The 26,768-nt window shown below is 44.2% G+C and overlaps 1 protein-coding gene across 2 annotated transcripts; it reads right to left on the reverse strand.

Moving 5' to 3' along the window:
* Positions 1 to 179: 179 nt before the first annotated feature.
* Positions 180 to 25,752, reverse strand: LOC124352509 (epidermal growth factor receptor-like). 2 transcript variants are annotated; one of them, XM_046802033.1, is made up of 11 exons: positions 10,821 to 12,638; positions 6,967 to 7,202; positions 6,265 to 6,600; positions 5,799 to 6,124; positions 4,381 to 5,249; positions 4,035 to 4,314; positions 3,794 to 3,955; positions 2,226 to 3,647; positions 1,674 to 2,139; positions 1,364 to 1,555; positions 180 to 1,263 (listed from the first exon to the last, which is right to left on the reverse strand). In XM_046802033.1, exons 2-11 carry the CDS (start codon positions 7,148 to 7,150, stop codon positions 758 to 760), a joined length of 4,743 nt encoding a protein of 1,580 aa, XP_046657989.1. In that variant the 5' UTR covers positions 7,151 to 7,202; positions 10,821 to 12,638; the 3' UTR covers positions 180 to 757. The 2 variants fall into 2 exon arrangements, with proteins under 2 accessions (XP_046657989.1, XP_046657990.1); XM_046802034.1 differs by lacking the exons at positions 6,967 to 7,202; positions 10,821 to 12,638 and adding an exon at positions 25,109 to 25,752.
* Positions 25,753 to 26,768: the final 1,016 nt, after the last annotated feature.

Raw genomic sequence — 26,768 nt, forward strand, 5'->3', positions numbered from 1 at the left:
GGTTTTATTTAACTATAGGTTCTTTTTTCAACTTCGATGTTGGGAATCAGCTGAAATCTGAAACTCGTTCACCAGTTCAAGACCCTCCCCTTTTTCCCATTTTCAGGTCCAGTTATAAGAGAACAGTTAAACGCTGCATTGATATCGAACACTAATATGTAAATAAAATGATAAAAGACTTTTATTTATATAATTGTTTTATTTTTGGCGTGTCATACGTTATATACAGTCACGCTTGAAAGTTTCTGGAGCAGTAGTCAAATTTGCTCTATATGAATGCAAAGAAGAAAATGGCGGCAATTTCAAATCAAACAAAAAAAATGAGAATAAAAACGAGACAGATTGCGTCACAGTGGGGGGAAGGGGGATTGAAATTCATTTTTTTGAGTATCACTGGGAGAAACTTCAAACTTGTTCGATTGGGAAAAGATGGAAAGAAATCAAAGATAAATTGGCAAATCAAATTATTATTCAAAATCAACAAAAGTATTCATTTTGGCACACTTTGTCGCACACTCATCCAAGTAATCCAACGGAGGGTATAAAGAAAAAAGAAATTTTTATCATTTCTGGTTGCGTAACCCAATCAGACACACACACACACACACACACACACTTTTATATGTATAGCAGATGTCAAATAATATAAAAATGGATATTTAATTAATTATATAAGATGTACAAATTTGTCTCTTCAGTCAGATGGGGAAAATAAAAGGATGGCAAGGAGGATCATCATTCCGGCGCGGATGCTGGATTAGACTGTCGTCTCGTTCCTTTTGAGCGGCTGCAGCGGCTGCAGTTCCCGCTGGAGGTCGTTGTAATAGTCGTGGTCCGATCCTTCCTCCTCCGACGAGCGCTGCGTCAGGTAGCGCGGCCCAAAGGCGCCCGTCGGAAACTGGATCGGTCCGGCTAGCGGACCACCGGCGCCACCGGCCGAGGGCGTGGCCGACGACGACGAGCCGGAAGACGAGGACAAGGAAGTGCCGACGCCCAGGCTGTTGACGGGAATGCCCAGGGTGGCGCCATTGCCGACGGGCAGGCCGCTCGAGACGGACGAGGTCGGCGAGAGCTGATAGCTGGGCGACGATGGGTTGTACAGCGTGTTGACGTCCTGGTTGTTCATCATGTGGTACTCGGGATTGTCCATGCTCAGCGGAAGCGTCGGATGCATCCCGGACATCCGCTTGATGGCCGGCAGGCTCTTGACAAAGTCCGGCATCGACCGGGCGTGATAGTCCCCGCTGCTCAGTTCACCATTGTCTGTAAAACCGTTCAAGAAAAATTTCGTTTAAAAATTTAGAATTTTTCAAAAACGGCCTGAAATGAATTTTCAAATTTGCCGGGCAGGAATTTTTCTTACCTCCGAGTTTGGCATCGCCAATCAGATCCATGTAACCGGCGTGGTGGTGGGGTTGGGTCGACTGAGGAGATGGCATCAGGTAGTCATCTTCGTCGACGGGCAGGTCCAGCTTGAGGTTGCCCACTCGAGCTCCCGTCTTGACGCCCGGCAGGTAGTGGGGTAACCGTCTGTCTTCCATCGCCGCTTCCAATTCTTAAATAATTAAAAATTTAATTCAATTAAATTTAATTCAATTAAAGTTAATTCAATTAAAGTTAATTCAATTAAAGTTAATTCAATTAAAGTTAATTCTATTCAAATTAAAATTTACCTTTGCCGATGAGCTGGAGCGGATCGCTGCAGTAGCGGAGACTGGGCCCGCCACTGTCGCGCTGGGAGTTGGGCTGCAGCTGCTGCGGATGCTGCGACGGATGGAATGCGGATGGATGATGGCCGGCCGGCAGTCCAGCCAAATGGTGGTGGTGGTGGTGGCCCATGGCGGCCATGCCGGGACTGGCCGTCCTCTGACTTCCGGCAGCGCTAGAAAATCCTTCGGCGCCGTAGACTCCGGCGTGTTCCGAGCCGTTGGCCAGACTTCCGCCTCCGCCCGTACTGCTTCCGCCGGCCGCGTATTTCTTGACGGGCGTGGGCGGCGGCAGCGGCGTCTCGGCCGTGATGGTCGAGCTGCTGGACGGCAACGGGCAACGAGATTTGGGTTGTAAATATTCTTCGGCATCCATGATGACTTCCGGGCCGTCCATCGACGACGACAAATTCCGGATCAATTCTTTTTCGTCCTGTATCAATCAATTTAATTTAGTTTAAAACAAAGCTGGGCAGAGTAAATTTTAAATAAAATTTAAAAATGGACGGGCAGACGGACCTGAGGAGAGTAGGAAGGTAGGCGCATCAGTTTATCGCCGGGAATGACGAGATAGCGGCCAGGATCGCGGGCCATTTTGGCGAATTCATCGGCCAGCTCTTTGAAGCTGGGCCGGCTCTCGGCGTCCAGCATCCAGCACTTGATCATAATCATGTAGACGTCAATGGTGCAGGTGGGCGGCTGGGGTAGTCGCTCGCCCTTTTCCAGCAGGTCGGGCACTTCACGGGCCGGCACGTTCTCATAGGGCCGTCCGCCGTAGGTCAGCAGCTCCCAGACGGTGACGCCAAAGGCCCAGACGTCCGACTTGTGGGTGAAGATTCGGTGCTGGATGCACTCCAGGGCCAGCCACTTGATGGGCATCTTCCCTCCGGCCGCCTTGTACTCGTCCTCGTTTATGTCCAGCAGCTTGGCCAGCCCGAAATCCGTGATCTTGACGCAGGCCGGGTTCTGGACCAGGACGTTGCGGGCGGCCAGGTCGCGGTGGACCAGCCTCCGCTCTTCCAGGTAGGCCATGCCTCGGGCGATTTGGCTGCACCAATTGAGCAGCGGCTTGGACCCGATCTTGTCCCGGTTGTTGCGCACATAGTCCAGCAGGCAGCCCAGCGGCATCAGCTGAGTGACCAGCATCATCTGCGACGTCATGCAGACGGCCAGCAGCTGCAACAAATTAGGATGCTCCACGCTGGCCATGATGTAGGCCTCGTCCAGGATCTCGCGGTTCGTGTTGGACCCGGTCCCTTCGCGCAGGACTTTGATGGCCACTGGGATCTTGACGTTTTCGCCCTCGGGGACCCAGACGCCCTTGTAGACGGTCCCGAAAGCCCCGTAGCCCAGGATGCCGCCCCGTCTCAGCTCCGCCTCTTTGACGATGCGCAGTTTGGCCAGGTTGGGCTTGACGTGACTGGGCCGTAAAGGTTCGCTGTCCTCGTAGCCGGACATGACCATCGTCATCTTGGCCGTGTTCTCCTTAGACTTGGCCCGTTGGTGCCAGTGGTAGCCGAAACAGGCCAGGAAAACGCCCAGGAGGGTGACGCAACCGATCACTCCGCCCAGGATGGCCGCAATGTGCTCCTCGTCGCCATTGCCCACCAGGGGATTGACCACCGGCTCCTTGGCGCAGTAAGGATCACCTCCGTCACCTGGGAAAATCTTGTGCGGGGCTTCAGCCGGGCAGTTGGCCGTGCAGTTGAACGGCTGAGTGGAATTGGTCAGCGGGTCCAGGATCGTCGATGTTGTTCCAGGGGATAAGTAGACGCGGTAATTGCGGCAGCTGAGACACTGGTGGACGTTGGGGCCGGTACAGCCACGGCACTCGCTGGCGCACCTGGAACATTCGTGTCGCTCCTCATCGGCGTAGTGATCCTGCGGGCATTCATCCTCGCACTGCTCACCCCGTTTGTATTTGACGCATTCCTGGCACACCTGTTGAATTCCGGCCGGAAGGGAAAAATAAATTAAAAATTAAAAATTGTAAAAACTGGAAATTTGATGGAAAGGTGAAGACGGGCAGTTGTCAACGGACGGACCAAATAAGGATCGAGGTCGTTTTTAATTTGAATATGACGAACCTGTTCGTGAAAGCCGTAGCCGTTGCATCGCTTGCAGCGCGGATGGCATTTGCGGCAGACGGCCTTGCCGGCCAGCGGCTTGAGCGGCCCTTGCTCCTGCGGTCCCACCCACTCGTAATAGTAGCCGTCCGGGCACGTTTCCGTCTTTTTCAAACAGCGATCCTGAAAGTTTTGAAATTTTAATTTTAATTTAATTCAATTAAAATTAAAGTTAAATAACGTTTACGGGTGTTGTACTGACCACTTCGACGTCGCCGTTGATGACGGCCTTCTCGCAGGATCGGCAGCCGCGCGGCCCAATGTTGTTCTCCGGCCCGGTGCAGCCGCCCACGCAATTCTCGTGGCACGAAAGACACTCGTTGCCGCTGTCGTTGAATTTACTGGTCGGGCAGGCCGGCACGCAATACGGGCCGTCTTTCACGTGCTTGCAGATGGTGCAGTTGCCCGGCCCTGGACCGGTGCACGTTTCCTCGCACTCGTGGTGGCAGTGCTTGCACAGTTTAGGAGTCAATTCGTAAATCCTGCCCAGTCAAAACCCCCAAATTAAATTTTGCTGGACCAAATTAAAAGCTGGACAGGAAACTTACCCTAAATTCAAGTCGCAACTCTCGACGCAAGTCTCGTCCAGCTGGAAATGGGCGCAGGAGAGACACTCGTTGGGTCCCAGGCCCCAGCAGCCCTCGACGGAACACTGGGCACTGCAGACCAGTCCAGCTTCCAGGCACTGGGCGGCCAGTTTATTGTTCTGCAGCAGAGTCCCGTGCTGCTGCGATTTGATGATCTTGGTCCAGCTGATGCTCTCAGCAAAGCACAGCTCCTTGTTCTCCAGCACCGTCACGCTGCCGGCCCGGATCATTTTCAGCGATCGCAGGTGGAGCGAATTCAACGACGTTTTGACAATGTACAAGGCCGAAAAATATTCCGTCAGCTGCCGGCCGCCAATCGTCTCCAAATTGCGGAAGTAGGACAAATTCCGGAATTCCGGATGCGAAGCCTGGACATTAATAAACCCAGTAATCTCCTGGAGGGTGGCGAATATTTCCAGCCGGTCCGGATGGAGTCGCGGGTAGCGCGGGCCGAAGGTGAAATTGGGGTAAATCTGCTGGAATCCGGCGAAGGAATGATCCAGGATCGTGATGGATCCCTCGATGACGGTGCAATCGCGGAAGCTCTCGATGTTTCCGGCGTGGACGATATCGACGCCCTGGCAGGTCTTTGGACAAGGGCCGTCGCAGACGACGCACTCGCCGTTGACGGCCTTCTTCTTGGGCGGGCAGATGCGGACGCAGGCCCCGTTGTCCTTGAGCAAATGCTCAGGACACGTTTTGACGCAGGTGGCGCCGTAGGCGTATTTGCCCTCGGGGTTGATTTCCCAAGAGTACGTGATGGGGTTGTAGCGCTGCATGGCCGGGCATTCCTGCTTGCACACGCCGTCGTCGAAGAAATTCCGGCAAGCCTGTCCGTCCGTAACCGAAAATGAACAATTCAATTGAATTAAGAATTCCGGATCAAACATTCCCAGCTGGATATGTATCATTCTTGGCCCAATAACTTCATTAATGAATAATTATTTGATTAAAATAATCATTTAGAAATAATTCCAAGATGAGATGCAAAATTTTATTTTAACGATTTGACTAATTTAATTAGTATTTTCTTATTTCATTAATTAAAAAATTATTGATAATTCTAAGATTAGATGCGAATTTGATTTTAATCATCAATTCATTAATTGCTTATTATTTTCAAAAATAATTCTAAAACTTGATGAAATTTGAGATTTCATACAATCGCCTCGGGCATTGCAAATGCCAATGTTGCATGTCAAACGACCCCAAAAGAATTTGGCCCATTGTTCTGTAATGATGACGTCACATGGTGACGAATGCCACCGTGACAGATTTATTTGTCACCGGCGGCTACCGGTGCAGAACCGATCAAACTATGCGGCCATTGCCGGGCAATGTGTCAAACGGTAGTTTAGGAATAAGAATCAAATGCTTACGAGACAGTCGCTCTGCTTGGGTCCGGTGCACCCGCCGGCGCAAAACAAGTGGCAGCACTCGCGCGGCTTGGGTCCGAAGCAACGCCCCTGGTGGCACTGCGGACTGCAGTTGATTTTGGAGAATTTCTGGCAATTCTCGGGTCCTTCGCCCCAGCAACCGGCCTCGCACGACTCGTGACAAGCCGGACACTCACGCTCCGGCTCCGTGAAATTGTAAACGTTGAAAATCTTGGAATTGGAGCCCGTGATAATCTCCTCCCAGTTGATCGTCTTCATGTGGCACAGGTTGTAGTTGTTGAACAGTCCGCAACTACCCGCCAATATATCTGTCATAATAAAATATCGTGTAAATTAATAATTTCAAAATTTTGGGCAAAAATTTAAGTTAAATGAATTAAAGTTAATTTTAAATGAATTAAAGTTAAGTTAATTGAATTAAAGTTAATTTTAATTGAATTTAATGTACCTCTGAGGGCGGGCATTTCGAGGTTGTGCATTTTGGAGAGGGTGACGACGAGGGCGAATTCCTCGTCGTGGACGTTGAGTTTGAACAGAGTCCGTCCGCGGATGATTTGCAGGGCCGGCAGGACGATGCGGCGGACGTCGACGTGCGAGATGAGGACGTAGCCGGTGACTTCGCGGATGTGCTGCAGGAAAGTCAAGTCCAGGTGCTCGTCCTGGAGCCAAGTCAGTTCCAGGTTGCCGTCGACGTACGTGCAGTTGGTGTAGCGGTCGCGCAAATTCCGGTAGTGGTGCTCCCGGTTGGACGGCACAGACATCCGCCCGTTCGTCCCGATGCAGACTGGACAAAATTAATTACACAAATTAATTTAAAATCTAGTATTTCTATTTTTTACATTAATTGAATCATTTTAATTTATTCAATTATTATTATTAAAAATCTTTTTTTATTTGAATTAAATTGATAATTTTTATTTATTAATTTACTTAATTTAAAATTTGTTTTTCTTACATTAAATTAATAATTTTAATAAATCTGAACATTATCAAATTTTATTATTTAAAAAAATCAGTTTTTATTTGAATTAAATTCATCATTTATAAAATTTATCAAATTGGTTTTAATGAATTGAATTCACTTACCTGTTGGGGGAAAATCCAATTCGACTTGATAGTAATAAAAGTTAATAAAAAATGATTCACTTACTTTTGCCTTTAAAGACTTCGTTGGCTTTATCGGCGGGACTAGAGTGATGGGACGTGACGTTTGAGGCTGTCGGTCCGGCGGCCGAGCTGGCCGGCCGACACCAGCAGCACAACAGGACGACACTCAAATAGATGTGGACGGCCTTTGACAGCCAACGCAGTTTCGGCCCGGGCGTCAACGACATTTTTGGCTCAGTTCATTTTATTAAAATTTCAGTCCCAGATCGTCTCTCGTTTCTAATTCATTAACCCAAAATTCAATTAAACCGAAAAATCAAAAATTTCATAAAATCCGACGCTTTTTTTTCAATTTTTCAAATGGCTCGACCGGACAAAAAGTGCTGGACAACTGGTAGCGTGGGAAAAAAAGAATTGTGCGGTTTCTCTGAGCTGCTGGCCTGCCCGGCGACATGATCTCCCATGTCCGTCCACTTGAGTGAACAGCGTCACAATTTTGAAAAAATAAAATTTTTTTTTTTTTTTTGGCTGGCCCAGCCGGGCAGTAATAATCCTTACGGCGCCTCTCCTCACACAGTTGTGTGTACATGACGTGTCGCTCGTGAGGTATTCAGCCTTGAACGGCCCTGGCTGCTGATGCTGGATCTCTGATCGTTTTCTTCTTATATAAAACATTCTTATCTTATCTTATCTTAACTATTTAGTTGGCTAAAGAATTTTGTAGAGTTTTAAAATAAAAAACTAACCACGCCCCGGCGCCTTATTCTCATTAGCTCATTTGGAAAATGATGTCCTCACGTGCAAAGATATTCCGCAATTTTGTCTCTCCTGGAATCATAAATCCAGGGGACAAAATTCCAGGGAGACGGCCATTATACATACGAATTTAAAAGAAAATTGTAGAGAGGAATTTTGGGCCAGCAAAACACCAGAAGAAGAAGAAGAAGTGGAGGAATGAGAAAATGATGATGAAGAGGAAGAAGGGGGAAGGATGATAGCCCGAGGCTTGGCACCTTCTTGTTGCTTAGGCTGCTGCTGCACGGTATATATAAATGCCTTCCAGCTAAACAACACAAAAATGGGTTTTTTCTTCTTCTTCTTCTATTTTTGAATATTTCCAGCAAGAGGAGGAGGACCCCCTGCGGACAAGGTCTTGTGCACGAACAACAAGAAGAAGAAGTAGGTAAAGAAGAAGAAGGAGGGGGGAAGGAAATTGGGGTCGAACTGTGCCTCGGGGGACCAACCTAAAAGGTGTACCACTGGGCTGTGTTGCTATTGGTCTAGCCGGGCCTATAAGTAAAATAAGTTCCTCCTGGAAAGAAGAAAATTTTTTCTTTGGGGGGCAGAAAAAACAGCTGGACACAGTGATTACATGTACACCAAGTAGTTGTGTGTGAGCTGGGCCAACAACAAGAGAAGCTAGGCGCCATGTTGCCCAGCAGCTGGGAAAATAAGAAGAAAATGGCCATCATCATTATTTTCCAATGTAAGATGACGACAAGGTCGTCGTACCTTCTTTTCAACTTGTTCTGTTTTTCATTTTTTTTTTCTGACGGGCAAGACATTTGGCCGGCCAGATGCAAATGAAGCCATTTGGGAAGAAAAGAGAGTGGAAGACCTGGCCATCTTTCTGATGATGATGATGAGGCTATGCTGGGACTTTTATATTTTATCTTATATAATATAGAGTTGGCCGGCTGTTGAGATTTTTATATGACGGGCCGGCAGCAGCTGAGACATTCCATCGGGCGGCTGCACGACCGCTGTTGCGGCCGTGAATTGAGCCCCCTGGACTTGTGTGTTGTACATCAAAGATACTCGATCCTCTCCTGTTGCTATACGAGGCCGCCGCCCGTCAGGGCCGTCTCTCTAAATTGCCGCCGCCAACGATATGACGGGCCAATGAGTGAGGCCCTGCAGCATCAGGAGCCAAAAGAAAGAAAAAACGTGTGATGTTTACGATCCCAGCGGACTCTATACAAAATATAAGAAGCTGGGCAAGAAAAAGAAGAACATTGTCCGTTTCTCTCTTGATGAGGTACCGTCGTGAGCCAGCGGATGACGGACCTTATACGGATGATTGGAATCCCTCCCAGTCGAATTCCTACGACGATTTAGACATTCGGGAAACAAAAAACGGACAGGTGCTGGATAGTTTTAAAAGAAATGCCGGGCAAAAGAATCTCTCAACGGGTTGACATGGTGACGGATGCTTCTCTCTCTCTATCCATTCTATCCATTCTCTGATGTAATGTCTAACAAATGAGCGACGATTTATATTGTCTCCTTCTACCGTTTGTGTGGCTCTGGGCTTTTTTTCTGTCTTATCTTGTCGCCCAGTCATTGGTATTCCAGGCCAGCGTTCAGCTTCTTTTCTTCTACTTGATCTCTACATCAAGTCTGGGCTATTTCTCTAAACACACGTCTCAATCCAAACGCAATTATATTCCATCCGTTTGATACTAAGAAGATGGAAATTTTATTTAAAAAAGAACCGGACGTTGTGTGAGATATTTCCGACATTTCCGTTTATAAAAATGGGAATAAAAAAGATGAAAACAATCAGATGAGACAGAGACAAAGGGCCATCTGTCAACCCCCTCTGGTCAAATAAAAATAAAAATAAATAAAATGTTATTTTTTTTTTGTTTTTTTTTTGGCCCAGCTGCTGCCCGTCTTGATGATGATATTAAGTCGCAGGTAGTTACGACAGCAGCGGGTGACTTGTAGTAGTAGTAGACGAGTCCCTTTTTATTTATATAAACATGGCCCGTCTCGTCCTGGATGGACCCAACCAAAAAATATCTAATCCTAATAGGGGAAAATGGCTGGCCCTTCGTCGCCCGTCGTCGCCACGGTGAAAAATGAGCGGGACGTGAGGCGAATTTCCAATCACATCAAACGACAACAACAAACAACAACCACAAACGAAAAAAAATAAGAGAGTTGTCCGTCTGGGCTCCCAATTAAGTGACATATTCCGTCTATAAGGGGTGGCTGGCCGGCCCAGTCAACTTATTTTTCTCCCAGACGCGTTCAACTCTCTATTTTTTGTTTGTAGAGTGACATGAATGCGCGGGCAGGGCCGTCTGACTCAGAGACAATCAATTTCAAAAGAGAAAAAAGAGAAAAAATATTTTTCCAGCCGAATTTGGAAAGCCTATTCGTCTGCCCAGCAAAGATATGATGAGATGGTTGCCAAGTATTTTCTTTTTTCGCTGTCATTACGTACACAGACGGACCAAAAGGCAACACACACACTGAGCTGCTGTGAGAGCTGAGCAGGTGAATATTTTATTTTTTTCTTTCCCGCTAAGTCACGGCGAACGCGCCCTCCTTCACGAAAAGAGCCAGAAGCGCAGATGAGTCAGCAGCAGCTCGGCCGGCCCTCCACCACAAGGAGGAATGTATATGTTTCTTCTTGTTTAATTCTGCCATGGCACCAAACGCATCACAGTTCAGACGGGCCGAGATAAATTGAACTGCGAGAGAATCTGACTGGAGAATCTCTTTCGTCCACTTGGCTTAGTTTCATGGCCGTCTCTAACCTAATACCTAGCTAGCTAGATAGCTAGGAGAATCATTACCTCGTAAACATTTTTTTTTCAGCCCAGCTCAAAACAGACTTTCTCGCCCAGTTGAAATTCATTTGATTTCCTCCCCAAAGCTCAAACGAAATGAATTTCACACGACCTTTTCGGCTGCCCATCAATCTGTTTGCTGGACATATTTTATCTATTTTTTTTGTGTGACGACGGCCAAGGTCGATCCTGCCCGTCTCTCACACCTGTTGAGCTTCTCTAATCACAACCGATCTTAATAAATTAAATTGTGTCTGTCGAGCCATTGATCAATTTCAAATTTAGCGCCATCGAAAAATCAAACAGAAAATCTCACCTGTTGGCTCCTCCTCCTACCGCTGTTAAATAATCCAACCGAATTTCAATTTAATCCAAGCCTCCCACTCTATTTAGTCTTCACTTTAAACTAAAAAATGAACTTGTTCACTATAGACACAATCTGTTGAGGCATCCAACCACACACACACACAGGTGAGAAGACACACAACACCAACCAAAATAATCAAAAATTTAAATTTGATGTGAGAGTCGGTAAGACGACGTCCTCGACACACGGACAACAAACTCGAGACTGAAGTTGAGAAAAAGCCAGTCGCTCATTTCCCCCCCCCCCCCCACCACCACCTAAAAGAGAGAGAAGCCTCGTCTTACCTTTTTTCTACCTGTAGCTCTCCCTCCTTTTCTTATTTGCCCATTTTTTATTTCTACCTGTAGTTACAAGAGTCTGCCCTGGGGCCTTTTTTTATTTATTTTCTTCTTCTTCCATTCTTGTACATTTCCCCCCTTTTTCCTTCTTCTTCCTTTTATTCTATTCGGCATTTTATTTTTTAAAATAATCGAAATTGATCCGAGTCAATTCTGTTCACTTTATGCAGATCGACTCGTATTGCTCAAGAGTGTCCGATTGTTACGTGCAAAGGTGTGCTCAGCCTTGCGTCATCAGATAACACACCAAGTTATAAGACACTTGGGAGACCCTTAACTTATTGTGCCGATCTATACCAGCAGTCGAATAAGGTTCGATAGCCATCGTCGTCTGCTGTAGTCATCAAACAGGTGAAAAAAAGGGCCTGGACATTTTATAAAATAAAATAAAAATAACACCCAGATTCCAAATAACATTCAAACGGGAAAAGAAGAAGAAAAAAGGTGAAAAAAGTCACAAGTCGGCGCTAATTTTCACGAACGTCTCGTCTATGTGTGTGCCTGGAAAACCTGTGCAGCAGCTGAAAGAACTAACCAAAAGGTGAGAAAGGTATTAGATGTGATAAGAAAGAAAAGAAAAGAATAATTTATCTTTTTCTTCAGAGAAGAGAAAAAAAAATTAAAAAAAAATGGCTGCCGGCTATATAGACACACCGACAGGTAAACACATGGCAATTTCTACATCTACTGGCGTCCTTCTCTATTTTCTATTTTTTCTCCCCCTTCCTCCATCCAGAGGCCTCCTGACTTCCAGGCGCCGCCATCTTGGAAAGCGCGCGCGAGCGGCTTGACTTTTCATCCCAATTTCCACCTTTTTCTTCTTTTTACTTCTTTGCCGTATATCTATTCATCTATTCAAATTGGTTAAAAAAAGGGACAGGGAGGGAGGGTTATTTTAAGTAGAGATCAAACACCGAGATATTTCCAACCCAAAAAGGTTTTGATATTTCTTGAAAATAAAAATGTTAAAGTTTGGTGGTGTGGGGCGACTGTCGCCAACCCTTTTAGCACAAAGTCCAGGATATATCTGTGAATATATAAACTTGCCGGCTATCTCTGATAAGATTCAAATGAAATAGGCCTCAAGGTTGATGGTTTTAACAAAATAATAATAAAAAACACGGAAATGCTTTCGTCTTTTTTGGGTTGGGACTCGTTGGAAATATCATTTCATTAATTTGATTTTCGACGGCCGCCATTTTGTTTTAGATCCTACTCGGGCAAAACTCATCAAAGTAGAGAATTGATGAGCTCAAAAGAAATAACGTTTTCTTTTTTCTTTGAATACATTTTCTTATCGAAGGGGGGGGGAGTAAGGGGTCCGAAAAATGGGCGGGATCTACAAGTCTTTGTGGTCCCTATAGAAAACCGACTGGACCATCCAGTTGTTCCAGGGCCAAACAAAAGAATAAAGAAACAACAGGGGGAGAAGGGTGAAAAAATAAAATAAAAATGAAACTCACTCGCACCTCCGCCATCTTTCTTTTTTTTAAACTTACCTGTGTCTCGAGGATTTTTAGATTTTCTTTTGTGGTCAAGATGGAGGGGAGGGACGTGTGTCGTTATGGCCGCCCAGCATCCCTCCACCGCAGTGACTTCCACCGAAAATTTTAAAAGAAAAAAAGAAACCCCTGGAATATGTACATTTCCAGGAGATCGACTTACCTTGACCTTTCGATGGAACGTCAAACAAAAGACTCTGGGCGAAAAAATAAAACAACCCGCCATTTTCTTTCTCTCTCTGGTGTCTTACCTGTCAAAAAAGAAAAGAAAGAAAGAAAAAGCCATAAGTCAACAGTTGGAAACAAAGAATAATATCGATTTATATAAAACAATTGGCTGCTTATATATGTTATATGTTCTAGTTGAGAAATTGGTTCGTAATACAAAAGTCTTCCATCCACGTCGTCTGCGCCTTTAGTTTCTTTTTTGCGCGTTTTATATACTTTGATTCTGCTTGTTTGTTGTGTTTTACATGTACGTATACAATCGTTAACATCTAGACATGCACAAGGTATTTTTCACGTTGATCAAAGAGCGGCTCTCTCTTGTTTTTTGTTCTCTCTGATATGCAAATAGAGTTTTGAAATGACGTCACACACCACCCCCACATTCGATGTCGCCCAAGGAATCCATCCATCCATCATGTCCAGAAGAGAGAGAAAACTAAATTTCGGCCTTCTAGTGTATACCTATTTAGAAATATATATACACAGCACCAACGCCATTTTTATTCTAATCATTCCGCGCAGCGCTATGGCGCAATTCTTTTATGATATCAAAAGGTGTTACCATCTTTTTTGATCGTCTACTATTATATTATAAATAATAAAAACGCTGTTGTATACATGGTGCGACTTTCTTTTTATATATTTAACGATTATGTCGGTCACACATCCCGACCCGCCACCGCCGCTATCAACCCCCAAAACGGGCGATATTATATAATGACGTCGCCTTTTTTTTTTAATAGGCCAAAGTAGTTGCTGCTGCTGTTTTTAACACCGGGATTTTTTAAAAAAATATGATAATGGCGTGCCGGGGCCACACTCTTTGACCTTTTATTTTTTAAAACTCATTTCGCTTTGCTTATTATAAAAATAAAAATTTTAAAATTTTAAAAAGAAAAATATAATTTCTTTTAACTTTTCTGCGGTTAGTGATACATAGTATTATTTAGGTGATCACCGAGTCGAACGAAGGTATAAGAATGTGCAACGCGATGACGGCGGATATGTACAAGACGTAACGCAATACCCTATACGAGAGTCATCATCTTTTTTCTTTCTTTCTTTCTTTGCCCGGCGCGTGTAATCGAATATCCTTTTTGAATGTAATTCAGCTGGCCCCCTGCCTTTGCTGGTCGGCCATTTTTCTTTTCTTATACTTGTGTCCGCGGTGTAGATTCTAATATATCCCGGCGTCATTTTCTTTTTCTTCTTCTGGGAAACTGACGCGTCTTGTAATGATGTCATAGAAAGAAAAAACATAAGAAAAATACCCACACATAGAGAGTCTTCTGGCGCCGGCCATCTCGAGTGGCAGCCCGTCATCAAATAAAATTTAAAAAGTAAAAAGTCCAGTCACCGCAAAAATATAAAAGAAGAAAATTGAAATGAAAGTCGTCGGTGTGCTGTTGTGTCGTGTGTTGTTGAGAGTTGGCGGAACTACTCTCTCGCCGATGAAAAAAATCTATCGTCAACTTTATTGATTGGCTCTATACCTGTGACTGGGCTGCTGGACGAGAATTTCACGCAAATGAGAAACACAAAAATGCTGACGGGCAACAATTGGGAACTTGATTTGGTTGGTCCACCGTATAGATCGAAATCCAATTGAAATTTTTAATTTTATTTTTCCAATTGGGTTGCTGGACACGACAGAAAGACTATAGCCGGCCAGCTAGCCATAAACTGGACGGGAATGTAAATGAGTTAACATCACAATTTGGCGCGGCCATTAATCCCGAGGAGTTGAGTGGACCGCGTTCGCAGCAGCAGCAGAAAAAAAATTTCACCGTGCCGGACTCACACGACGACTTTGATGACCCAATCTCAGCTGGCCAGCCAGCCCAGCTAGCAGCTACTATACTATTTACACTATACTCTGTTATTCTCTTGTTTCATTTCCATTCCAAAGTGACGCGCGACCGCGCGGACGTGCTCGGAATTTCTTTGCTGGACCGTCGTCCAGCAACCCGGGAAGATTTTTTTAGTTTTATTTTTTGGGGGGTGGCTGGCCAGCAGCAGCCGTTTCAGAATGGATTGCTTCATCATCACGAAAAAATGTTACCAAAAAATAAAATAAAAAGAAACTTTCTTTTCATTTGTATTTCCCGCCTTTATAGTTCTTGTGGGACATGGAACAGGTTTTTGATTTGATTCCATCATCCGTCTTGGACTCTGTCGAGTCCCCCTTTTTTTCTGATTATTTTCCAACTCATTTTTCAAATTTAATGTGTCCCTGCTGGACCGAATCCGGTTGACAAGTTCATCAACGGATACAAAAGAATGTCCCCCTTTTTTCTTATAATAATAATAAAATAAATAAAAATAATATTAAATATAAAGCTGGTTTGGGTTGCTGGGCTGGTGGTGGTATATAGCCCAGCATTGCTGGCCGTGATAAGCCAATCAGAGCTACGGCATCATTCGAGAGATGTTGTGCCGTGAACGTGTCTGTCTATATACCCAACCGCCGCCGCCCGGCTGTCCCTGGACAGATGGCGCCTGGACCTCGTCTCGCCCGTCTCTCACTCCGCCAGGAGTTTCTCTACTGGACAATTGACAAGTATAGTGAGGTAGCAAGTATAGCTATATAAAAGAGACGGGCATGTCGAGCTCCGATATGTATCATTAAAGATGGTGGTGGGCAATAAAAGCACAAAACAACTTTCGTGTGGGTTGGTTGCTGGTCTAGCTACTACTACACCAAGGGACCTTGTTGCAAAGGGACGCCAGAAGGCGTCCAGCAGCACAGCAGAAAAATGTCTCGTCTTTTTGGCCAACCAGATGGGCTTCTGGTCATCATCTCAAAACCCCCATATGAAAAAGAAAAATTGAGTGTCTTGTGTATAAGTTATTTCAAGTTATACGCGATGAAGAAATTCCAATTTTCTAGTCGGTTGACTTTTTATTTTCCTTTTCTTTATTCCAGCTCGACATGCAATTTCCATTCTGCACTTCATTATTTCTACATTGTTGCATTTTTGGGGGATATTTCGATTTTTTTCCAATTGGAACATTCACAAAAGTTCGAAACGGTTCAACTCCCCCACCAGACCCTGGGTATATAAGATAGACTGACAGGCATCTTACTGGTATACACACAAGGACTAGATATTATATTTTTGTGTAAAATGAACAGAAAAAAAATAATCTATCCATCCCACAAAGTCACAGCAGGGGGGTTTGGAAAGGGGGGTCCACCAGTCAAGTAAAAAAAAAAAGATTTGGCTGGGCGGCGCTGGGATCTGGCGGTGGTGGTGGAATAAGAGAAAAAAACCAAATCAGTAGGAGGGCCGGAGAGTCTCAAAAGGGGCCACGACTTTTTTTTCTTTTTTTCTCTCAGACTTTGGCTTGTCCATCGTCCAGCAGCAGCACCAGAGAGGCTTCAATCAAAAAAAGAGAAAAGAAAAAGGAAAGAAAACCGGTAACCCAAAACCGCATTCCACCTAGCTCACAATCTATACTGTATAGCCCAGCAGCCTGTATATATACAGCCAGACTCTAAGGCATATATACCAGCATATACAACAACAACAACAACAATAACAATAACGAATGGGACGTGAGTCACGTCGAGACAAAAAACGAGTCAAATATAATTCCAACTTGTAATCATTTCACTTTTTGGTTGTTGTTTCGGGCTCTTAATCGTCCCTCACATCCAACCAAGATGCCAAATAATCATTTCCGTGTTTCATGACACAGCCAAAGGGTTTTAAATCGATAATCGAACGAGAGAAGAAATAAGAAATAAATTGGCTAATGTCCGAAAGTTGAGATGACCAACGCCATTTTTTTTAAATCCCGCCGTCTTTAATATTATAGACATGCGAGTGCCGTTAGGTAGTTGTCAACGAATAACCGTGTCAACGTCGACATATAATTCCTATCTAGCACGGAAAATCTCATCAAAAATACAAGAAACTTTCTATACATCTCTTGATATACGTCTACTAATAAAACAGCCGGCCCAGCGTTGCCATAGAGAAGATGAGCGTCTATATGGCCTACAGCGAAAAAAGCAGAAGAATTGAGCCTCATCTTGTATTCCCAAATAAAATAGTATTTTTTCTTCTTATATATTTTATATTTTTTTTCCAGTCGGGTGTCGGTTGTTTGGCCGTCGGACGGACGATGGAAAATGAGCTGCTATATCCAAAGGAAAAATGGGGGGAACGATGACGGGCCAACTTGATGGATATACCTACACTATGTGCAGTCGGCATTTTCTCTCTATAGAACCAAGCCAAGCGCCAAGCCAGTTGGCTTTGATTTTTTGGTTTTTCTTGTGCCCATTTTGGTTCAGGGTAGAAAAAAACAAAACAAAAGACGAACGAATAATAAGAAAAAAAGACCATTTACAGACTCGGATATATTTTCTTTTCTTTTTTTGTGTGTGAGTCTACTTGTTGGATTGCCGAAGGAGTTGTGGAATGATCAACACACTTAGAAATTCAAAAGGTAGAAAAAAAGAAGAAGAATCTAATAACAATAAACCTTGCTCGTACATAAGAACAACCGGCGGCTGTTGGCGAGCGGCGCGAGAAACCACTCAACGATCCAACACTTTTTCTTCTTCTTCTTTTTGTTGTTGGCTGGCCAAGAGAGAGAAGCCTGGCAGTCGTACACACGACATTCCAGACGGGCCAAATTTTTGAGCTGGAAATAAGAGACTCATCACTGGAAAATGTCGGCATTACGGGAAGAAATCCGCAATGAATAGAAAAAGAAGAAAAAGTTGGACTCCATCAACATTTTTTGAAATTAAAAGAGAGAAGAAAAAAAACGGAACCGTGACGACAACATTTTGTGCGCGCGGTAATATAAGAAATACGCGCATAAATTACAGAACGTGATGGCGAATGAAATTTTCTCTAAACAACATTTTCGGTTGTTGTATTATCGTCCAGCTCGACGGGTGACTCTCTCAATTTCTTATTTTTTAAAACATTTAGAGGGTTGCGACTTGACTAACTAGACAATCAACCCAGGGGGGTTAAAATTTAAAAAAAGAGAGGGAAATTTGAAATGTTAAGAAAAATAAATATAAGAAAAACAGTTTGAAACAGGTGGCGCCCGAACTATAGTCACTAACCCATCATTATATACATAGGGTCAGAAAGAAAACTGACCAAAAAGGTCTGTCTTCTTTCTTTCTAAAGAATATGTAATTATCCTCTTGTTGCGCCATCTCTCCTCGGTTAGTTTATTTTTTACCAGCGCTGGTAGACTGACGCAAGTCAAGGGCGTTCAGCAGCTATCTAATTGGAGTTTGTTTCCCAACTGTTTTCGACATTTTTCCTTCCAAAATTGGACACTCGGCGACATCTAGCGGTGAAAATTACAAACGTAGTTCGCCACCTAGCGGTCGCGGAAACAACCACATTAAAAAACACCCAAAAATAAAAACCCACCGGTTGAATCCAAGATTTTCACGGTCGAACAATTTGAGGTCGTTTGCCCCTTTATTTCGCTTCCCAAAAAATAAGAAAAAGAAAAGGACAAAAGAGAAGAAAGAAAGAAAGCTTCGTCTTCCAGCGGATAGGAAGTGTAGATATCAAACAAGAACAATCTGCGGGGGGATTACGGGACACACCCGAGACGGATTAGTACCCGATTGTTTTTTTTCTTTTATCTCCATTGAAAGAAGAAGAAAAAAAACAAAAACAACAAGAGAAATAAAAGAAACAAACACACAGAAACCCAAAACGATAGGCAATCGAGGCGCTTCTCCGGTTACTCGGAGAGAAGAAGAAAGTTTTGATTTTCTTTTTTTTACTTTTTTCCCAATCTCAGCGAAATCTGAAATGTTATTTTATTTATTATTTTTTTTTTTGACAAAATGTTTTCGCAAAAACACACAAACAATAGAGTTCCACGCCATCTTCTCGGCCTCTTTTCCCTGATGCGGTGCTCTCGATTCATCAGCTTCGACCTCAATTCCCCATTTTCTTTTGATCACACCAAACAAATCTCATATCTTGTCTATTATTACGTTCATGTTTTACCTTATTCACCAATCAAACACATCGCTGCGAACTATATTTTCTGCCATGACATCACCAAGTTCAATCTCTCGCTGTGTGTGTCTATAATTCACGCCAATGGATGACAAAGTCGAAAATGTGTCGCCCATAAAAGGCCAAAGCCAAAAAATCAATTCCAAATTTTTCCAATTCTAAAAGCGAAAAAATGACGCCATCAAAAATAATCTAAGACAAAAAAAAAACGTGTTTTTCTATTCGCCCGGCTCAAAATTTTGAATCCATCGATTGTTTGATTGTCTTTTCTTTCTGCTTCGTCTGACGTTTTGTTATTGATTGAGCTGTGCTGATGGGAAAATTTGGAAAATTTGTTGTTCCAAAAAAGATCTCAAAGACAAAACCAAACTCTTTACGGGCAAATGATCTTCACGTTTTTCTTTTCTTTTCTTTATTTCTTTTTCTATTTTTTTGGCGTGTCAACCACCGGGAGAAAGTTCTATAAGATAGACAAGGGGAAGTCTATGTACAGTTGCCTATCTATCTGCTGTTGTTGGCCGGCAGTCTAGCGTGAAGCCGGCCCGGCCCGGCCCCCTCGAGGAAATTCACCCGCTCCGGTTCGATTGCGCACACGCAACTGAAAAAATAAAAAGGCGACCGTGGCCCTCCCGGATTTTTTGGAACGACCAACCCAGCGTGACCGTGGCTAACTTTCGTTGCCAGGGTGGTGGTTATACTTTTCCATTTAATACGATCAACTTTAAAATGTTTTTGTGAAATGTGAATAAGATTGGGGGAACTTGTCGTTTGTGTGTTCCAACAGGTTGTTCCAGCGATCCAATTTCTTATATACGACGGCCTATATAGTAGCCACTTTTGGCCATAAAGGACGGCCCTGCCACTCGAGATCCGTCAGAAAAATCTACATCACACATGTCCACACCCGGTGTAAAATATCCCCCCACCAAACAACCCCCCCAATGTTAAAGCTTTGAGTTCATTAAAAAATAGAAAAAGAGAGAGAATACATCTATTGGAAATTTAAGCAGTCCAGCTCTATATTTGGAACCCCCCTTCTTTCTCTGTGACATATTTTTTCCCACGGACAAGAAGAAGAAGAAAATAATTTGACCCTGGTCGACCTTATCTCTCTCCTTTCGCATATGTTGGCCATCCACTTTTTATTTTACTTGGAAATTCTAATTTTCAGTGTTCCAGCGCAGCTGATGTCGCCGTTGGGTTCATTTAGAAAGCTTCCGCTTTTGCCCGTTTGATTTATACCGCTCTTCCAGCAACAACCCGCGTAATTAGATTTCAATGTCAATTAAGGCCGGAGAAGATTTGTGTTCCATGAATTTTTTTTCTGTTTTTCACTAACGAGATGCTCATTTAACGAGTTCCATCAGTTTCGTCCGTCGTCGACTCTCTACCAACCAACCTCATTTGCATCTCTGAAAAATTCTTGTCTAGTAAATCAAGGAGTGTTGTAACCCCCCACACCCGTTTTTCTGTTTGGTTTAAATTTATATTCGAGAGTCACTGCTATTAAAGGGCGTTGTCCCTTTAATAGTTTGGCTGATATCACAGTCGAGATATAAACGGCCGGGTGATGTATATACATGGCCGTTATGTATTCATTTCTTTATTTTTTTCCTTCGATTTGTGTTGTGTAAGATTCGACCGTTTTTGATTGGCGCAGATAGAACAATGCGGTGAATTTCGATTTTGATTTTTAAAAGTTTAAAAAAGAGAACAAAGAAACTGGGAGAGATGATTTAGGTTCCCACAGTATGTAGAAGAACCGACCGAGTTTGGGTGTAAAGGCCCCCCTCTAAAAATAAGAGCAGTTCTACACATCTATATGTACCAAGAAAGAATTAGGATGGGGGAAATCGGAGATGGCGGCCGTTGCGTATGGAACACGACTCTCTCGCATCACGTCGTTTGGAAAAAAATAAAACTTTTTTTCAGACGAGAGAAAGTATTGAATGACAAGCTGCTGGCCTTTTTTTCTCTCTACCCAGAAAATAAAAACTTGCTCCTCATTTTCCAGTCATCTGCAAGTGGTTTACCAGCAACTCTGCCATGGGTCCAACTTAAAAAACAAAAGAAAAAAACCCCCAAACAAATTTCCCCTTTTTTCATATTATATAAACCACCGCGGTATATTCCTCTGCGGGTTTTTTAAAAAATAGGAAAAAACTTGGCGTCTAGAAAATCATATAATATAAAAATTGTGAAGTTGTTTTCAACCCCTCCAGCAGCTTTTTTGAGCTCCCCCCCCTGCAGCCCCATCGTACATACACTCGAACGAAAAATAAGAAAAAACCGTGACTGCTGACTTCCTGCTATTAACGCAATGACCTCAACAACCCGGACTCCTTCTTCTTCTTCTTCTTCTTACGAGCACCTATTTTCCAACTCCCCCCCCCTCCTTTTGTTGTTGTTATTATGATGATTATTATATTTTTTTTCACGAGAAAAAATAAAAAAAAAAGAAAGAAAAAGCTTCGCTGGATTGTTGTTGGGTTGTTGCTTCACTTTGTCTCTCCACTTTTTCCACCCTCCACCGCAATGTCTAAGACGCCTCCGGTTGATTGTGGCGTGTGTAAAATAAAATAAGAAAAGAAAAGAGCGTCGGCGGCCGTCGCCACACACTGGGTATCATTATATATAAAGGCGCACACGGCACATTTCCCCTATAGCTCGGTTGTTGCAGGTTTTTGAGACATCCGCTTTCGTCTGGGTTTTCAAATATAGCGCGCGCATTTCAAATTTCTTTTCTATTATTTATTTGGGAGGGAGTTGATCTCTGGTGAAAAAGAAACGGAATAACCCGCATCCATCGGCGGATGTAGGACGTGAGATTTCCGATATTTTGGCAGAGAGGGGTGAGTAGGACAGCATCCGGAAAAGATTGAAAACGAACGGAAACTAGGCTATTTCAATTTTTCTTATCTCTCACACAAATCTCTCGTGAGACACAAGTGTTGATCCCACAAGGTCTCTTCCGGACTGGGGGTCCATCCCATCTGTTGTGCGGATGAAAGTTTGGAAATACTCGGAAAAAAGGAATTGACACGGACAGACACATCGACAGAGATATCCGGTCATCCGCCGTTTCCATCTTTTTTTTTCAGACACACACAAAGTGGGTGGGAGTGGGAGTGGGTGGGTGGCGTATGGGAGAAATAACCCTCATCACGAACATCCATAGTTTCCAACTCCTTCCTGTTTCCAACTTTATTCCAACCGAAAATTTTTCATTTTTTTCCCCGCCGGAATTTTTATTTTTTTTTAATTTCCGGTTTTCATTCAACTTTTTGTTATGCAAATTTTTCAATGAAAAATAGAATTGAAAGCAGCCGCCCAGATTTCGATCGGAGAAAAATGGCGTCGCTGTGTGTGTGTGTGCCTATAGGAGAGCGTCGGTGGTGAAGAAGGAGGAAATGAGACGCCGTGGGTGGAGGAGAAAAACAAGAAAGAAAAGAAAAGAAGGGGAGGGTAGAGACTCCGACCGACGCAACCGCCCGAAGGACGTGGGAATCTTCTCACGGGCCAGAGAGCCGGAGCTCCGCCGCCGCCCGTCTTGTACTACGCGTCCAATAAGACGGCCAAAACAAAACAAAAAATTTTTTCTTCCACCCACAGATGGACGGTATACATGTATACAATAACGGATGCGTCGTTGGAATTCCGCTCTCCACCGGAAGGAAATGTTTCGTCATACACATCCATAAGACGAAGGAATGTGCAATCAAAGTTCAACCCAATTCAAATCTCGCGCCCAATTACTCCTCATCGTTTCAAATTAAATTTTACCAAGAATGTGTCTAAACAGCAACCAAATTGAAAATACAAAAATAACACAAATGTTTAAATGCCTCCAGGCCATTTCTTCCGGCGTACTACCTTAAAAGTTTCTCGACAATAGAAGAGAAAGAAAGAAAGAAAGAAGGTGGATATAAGACATGTCGTAAAAAAAAGATAACGAGTGCGCACAGACACAAACAACAATTGCACCGGTGAGCTTAATATAACTCTCATAAAATCAAATAGAAAAAGAAGAAGAAGAAGAATAAAAAAAGGGCCTTCCGTTGCTGCGACCTTTCAACCCGCCGGCCCGGCCCGGCCTTCATTTTTTCCGTCACCAGAAAATTCTTTTGCGCTCATTTCGTGCGTTGTGTGTAATTTCGCCAGCCAGTCAGCGCCATTGTTTTTATTCTGAGGGGGGGAGAAGGAAGAAGGACGTCTGGTGTACAACATCCAGCGGAGGGAAACTTTAATTTTGTTTTGAGAATCGGCTGCTGCCTACCACCTGTCACTTTGTTTTTCTACTTTTCCAGTCAAAAACAACCCGCCCTGAGGCTGTCCGTCTCACCCACACACAACCGTTATACCCAGTCATCTACTCCGCGCGTCGATTCCGGATTGAAATAGGAAAAGAAAAAATGAAATCAAAAAATCGAAATGACGTCAAAGATGGACGACTTTGATCCAACCAGACAGAAGGAAACGAGAGTTCGACTATTTGCGTTTCTTCCAGTTTGATGCCCAGTCTCAATGGAGTTACTGCTGGACAAGAAAAAGGGCCATCCATCAATAGTTCACGGCTATCGAACGATTCCAACCCAACAAACGGCGGTGTGGGGGTGTCTAACAAGACCATCGTCCACAACTAGTCAATGGAGGAATCAATTTGAAATGTTTAAAGTCGGAGGGGGTCCAGCCATCGACTGGAAAATAATAAAAAAAAAGGTCCTGGTGCATTCCAGCACCTTTCCAATACAGAAAATAGATATTTTCTTCCATCCTGGACCATCCATTTCCCTGGACAGAAGAGAAGTTCAGTCGAGCTTGTCCTCTTGTTTCTTTTATATTTGATTTATTTTTCAATTCTCTATGTGTGTACTGTGTAGCCTCCCACTCATTTTCACCCCCACCACCTTGAACCTTTTTCCTTCTTCTTCCCCTCTTGTAAAAATGAATAGAAAAAGAGAATGAATAGAATAACCCTGCAGGTAAATATATCAAGGATAGAGGGGATATACTATCCACATGTACAGCAGCAGCAGCAGGAACCCGGGAGCTCGCGGTTGGAAGTCACCTTCTTTCTATCCACTCTGCCCAGCCATTTTCTTATTTTACTTTTTGAATGGACTAAAGTCCCACACGATTTATACATTTCCCCCCTTCAAGTGGCAAGGTGGGGGCTATAAAAGAATTTCTACCCACTTGACAATGTTCCTTCTCCAGTCATTTTCATGTATGCTGGACTCTCTGGCCAGTTGGCGGACCCAAATGGACACAAGATGATGAGGAGGGTATATCTATCCAGTCGACCATTTTCTATATCTTTTATTCTTTAGACAAGACAATACGATCGGTTCTTTCAGGTGTGCAAAAGATGAAAAGAAGAAGAAGAGCGGCCCTGGAAGGACACAAAAATGCGCTCGGCCGTGTCCGACTTGAATACACGGGCGCGCATATAATCAACTTGCTGGCCATCACCTCCTAAACATCCGACAAACCTTCCAAGGTTTTTCTTATATTTTTAAAATAAAACAAATTCTATTGATTTAAACTGTAGCTGGAAATTGACACTAGCGCAATGCATATAGTTCGTCGACTTTTGGTGATGGCTGAGCAGCGTTCTCTCCATGTTCCAGTAGACAAGAACACAAGAAGAGTTGAAAAAAAGAATAAGAAGAAAAAAAGAGTTGGGAATAGTTTTTAGCTTGGCCGCTCTGCTGCGATAGGACCCAGGCATCCGAGACGGAAATCATTTTGTGCGCACCAAAGCTCGCGGGCTCTCTTTTATCTAATGATTATTTATATTCCTTTACAACCGTAATGCAGCTGGAACTCAGAAGAAGAAGAGGAACAAAGAACAAATCTGGAAGCCGATCCTGACTGATGGCGGCAGGAATCCCCCCCAAAAAAGAAATTCGGGAACGTGTTGGAGCATCGAGATGAGGCCAGCATAGCGCCATTGTTTTATAGTTATAAACGGCCTTATATAATGTTTAACTCACATAACATCATCCACCTTCTCAAATGTACATCACGTTATCTTTTGAAAAGAAAAATTCCAAACGAGGATAGGCGACTTGTATGTGATAATAGACGGTCAATTAAGATAGGCCCGTTTAGTAGATTAGCCATTTGGGGGGGTTTTATCAGTGACTCACCTCTTTCTTCGATGAAGGCGGCGGCGTCGACGACGGCGACGGCCAAGACGGCCAGCACCACCAGCAAGGCGTAGTGGCGTCGCTGCGCAGATGAACAGGACATGGCCGATGAGCCTGGCAATCGACGGTTATCCATTTTGGGCGAAATTAATTCAAATGCTCCGGCTGTTGCTGTTAGGATAGACACGCACCGCGGGCGCCTTTGGGCGGGCGGAAGTGCGGAGTGACTCGGCGGACGGAAAGTCTCAGATTCCGACAGTCCACTCGGATCGACGACTCATACTTACTCCCGTCCACAATCCCAATGAACCACCGATTTCCAATGATAAATCACTCAAAGAAATTTCAAAAAACCACTACGAGCGCAACACGGAATCCTTCCAGCTGGACGACACAATACCCCCGCACCGGAATTGTCCAAAAATCAAACTGGAACAAATCCTGGCGACATCCGCTTTTTTTATTACGAGTTGATAATTAAAAAATGGCACTCGACGCACTTTGTCAAATTGTTGTCAAATTCAAATGATTTCTTTAAGATAATTTCCGGATGTGTTTTTAAAATTTAAGTGTTGGATGGTGGTGGGACGCTACTGAGAAATGAACGTCCTGACTGGGCGGCGACTGCACTGGGAATGAGGGCCGTCGAGTGCTCGACACTTTGGTTCCTTCATTTCACCTTGGGAAAGAAAAAAGATTGCGAGCAACACAGCGCAGCAGTGGTTTTTCTTCTTCTTCTTCTTTCATTCTCTCCCCCACCCAACCGCAAAGGGAATGGAAGACAGCCCCAGGGGGGGGGGGTGTATAAGCCACCACCCCGACCTGTTGTTATATCCACCCACTTGTGGAAAATGGGGGGCGGCGGGTGGATGGAAAAGGAAGCGGCGAGGGACGCCAAAGAGCAGTTGAGCGCAATGGGAGAGTAGCGAGCAGAAGGAAGGGGGGGGGGAAATGGCAATCGACAACGGCGTGTCACGACAAGCGCACGACGACGACGACGACGCGCTTTTTTTTTCTTCTGTTCAATGAACTCTGCACGGAGAAATGATCGTAAAAAAACGGGAGAAAAAGAAAAGCAACAACTCCCGGTTGTTGTTGTTGTTTTTTGGCGCCAGCGTCGTTGGAGAAATGGCGCGACACACAAGAACGGCGGCGGCCCCCGGTCGGACGAATATTCACGACGGGGTTCAACGGAATCGGCTGACATGTTCTTCACTTGTCTATGTAGAATGTACACTGTACATGTGACGTGTAGAACTAGCGTGTATAGGAGACTCACTCGGATGACACACATCCCGGACGAGTAATGATTTAGAAATTGTTGCGCACACATTTCTGACATTTCGTGAATGTCATAGAGATGTGAGAAATGTTGGCGTGAATAATTGCCGAGCTGCTGCTGGGTGCTGCACCTTTGGCTGGCTGGCTGATCTAGTTGATGTTGTTGGTGGATACACACACGGGTAGAAGAAGCTGTCACGCCAGATTTATATAAGACTGCGAGATGTGTGGTGAGTCACACAAACAACTCTCTTTCCAGGTCCAGGTGTTTTGTTGCCACAAATTTTTAAAAACGATCGTATCGCAACAACAACCACTCGGATCCATCCGCATCCAGCAGCAGCAGCTTCGTCATCAGCAGCAACCAGGCCAGCTCAAT

This window comes from Daphnia pulicaria, chromosome 8 (genome assembly GCF_021234035.1).
Source record: "Daphnia pulicaria isolate SC F1-1A chromosome 8, SC_F0-13Bv2, whole genome shotgun sequence".
Taxonomy (NCBI): Eukaryota; Metazoa; Arthropoda; class Branchiopoda; order Diplostraca; family Daphniidae; genus Daphnia; species Daphnia pulicaria.

What these genes read in the sequence shown, in the direction of transcription:
- LOC124352509 (XM_046802033.1), bottom strand. Translation starts at nt 7,150, where the DNA reads ATGTCGTTGACGCCCGGGCCGAAACTGCGTTGGCTGTCAAAGGCCGTC. An exon ending in GCTACGGCTTTCACGAACAG is followed by an intron (nt 3,648 to 3,793) that starts GTTCGTCATATT and finishes GGAATTCAACAG; the next exon opens with GTGTGCCAGGAATGCGTCAA. An exon ending in TACCTTCCTACTCTCCTCAG is followed by an intron (nt 2,140 to 2,225) that starts GTCCGTCTGCCC and finishes TGATTGATACAG; the next exon opens with GACGAAAAAGAATTGATCCG.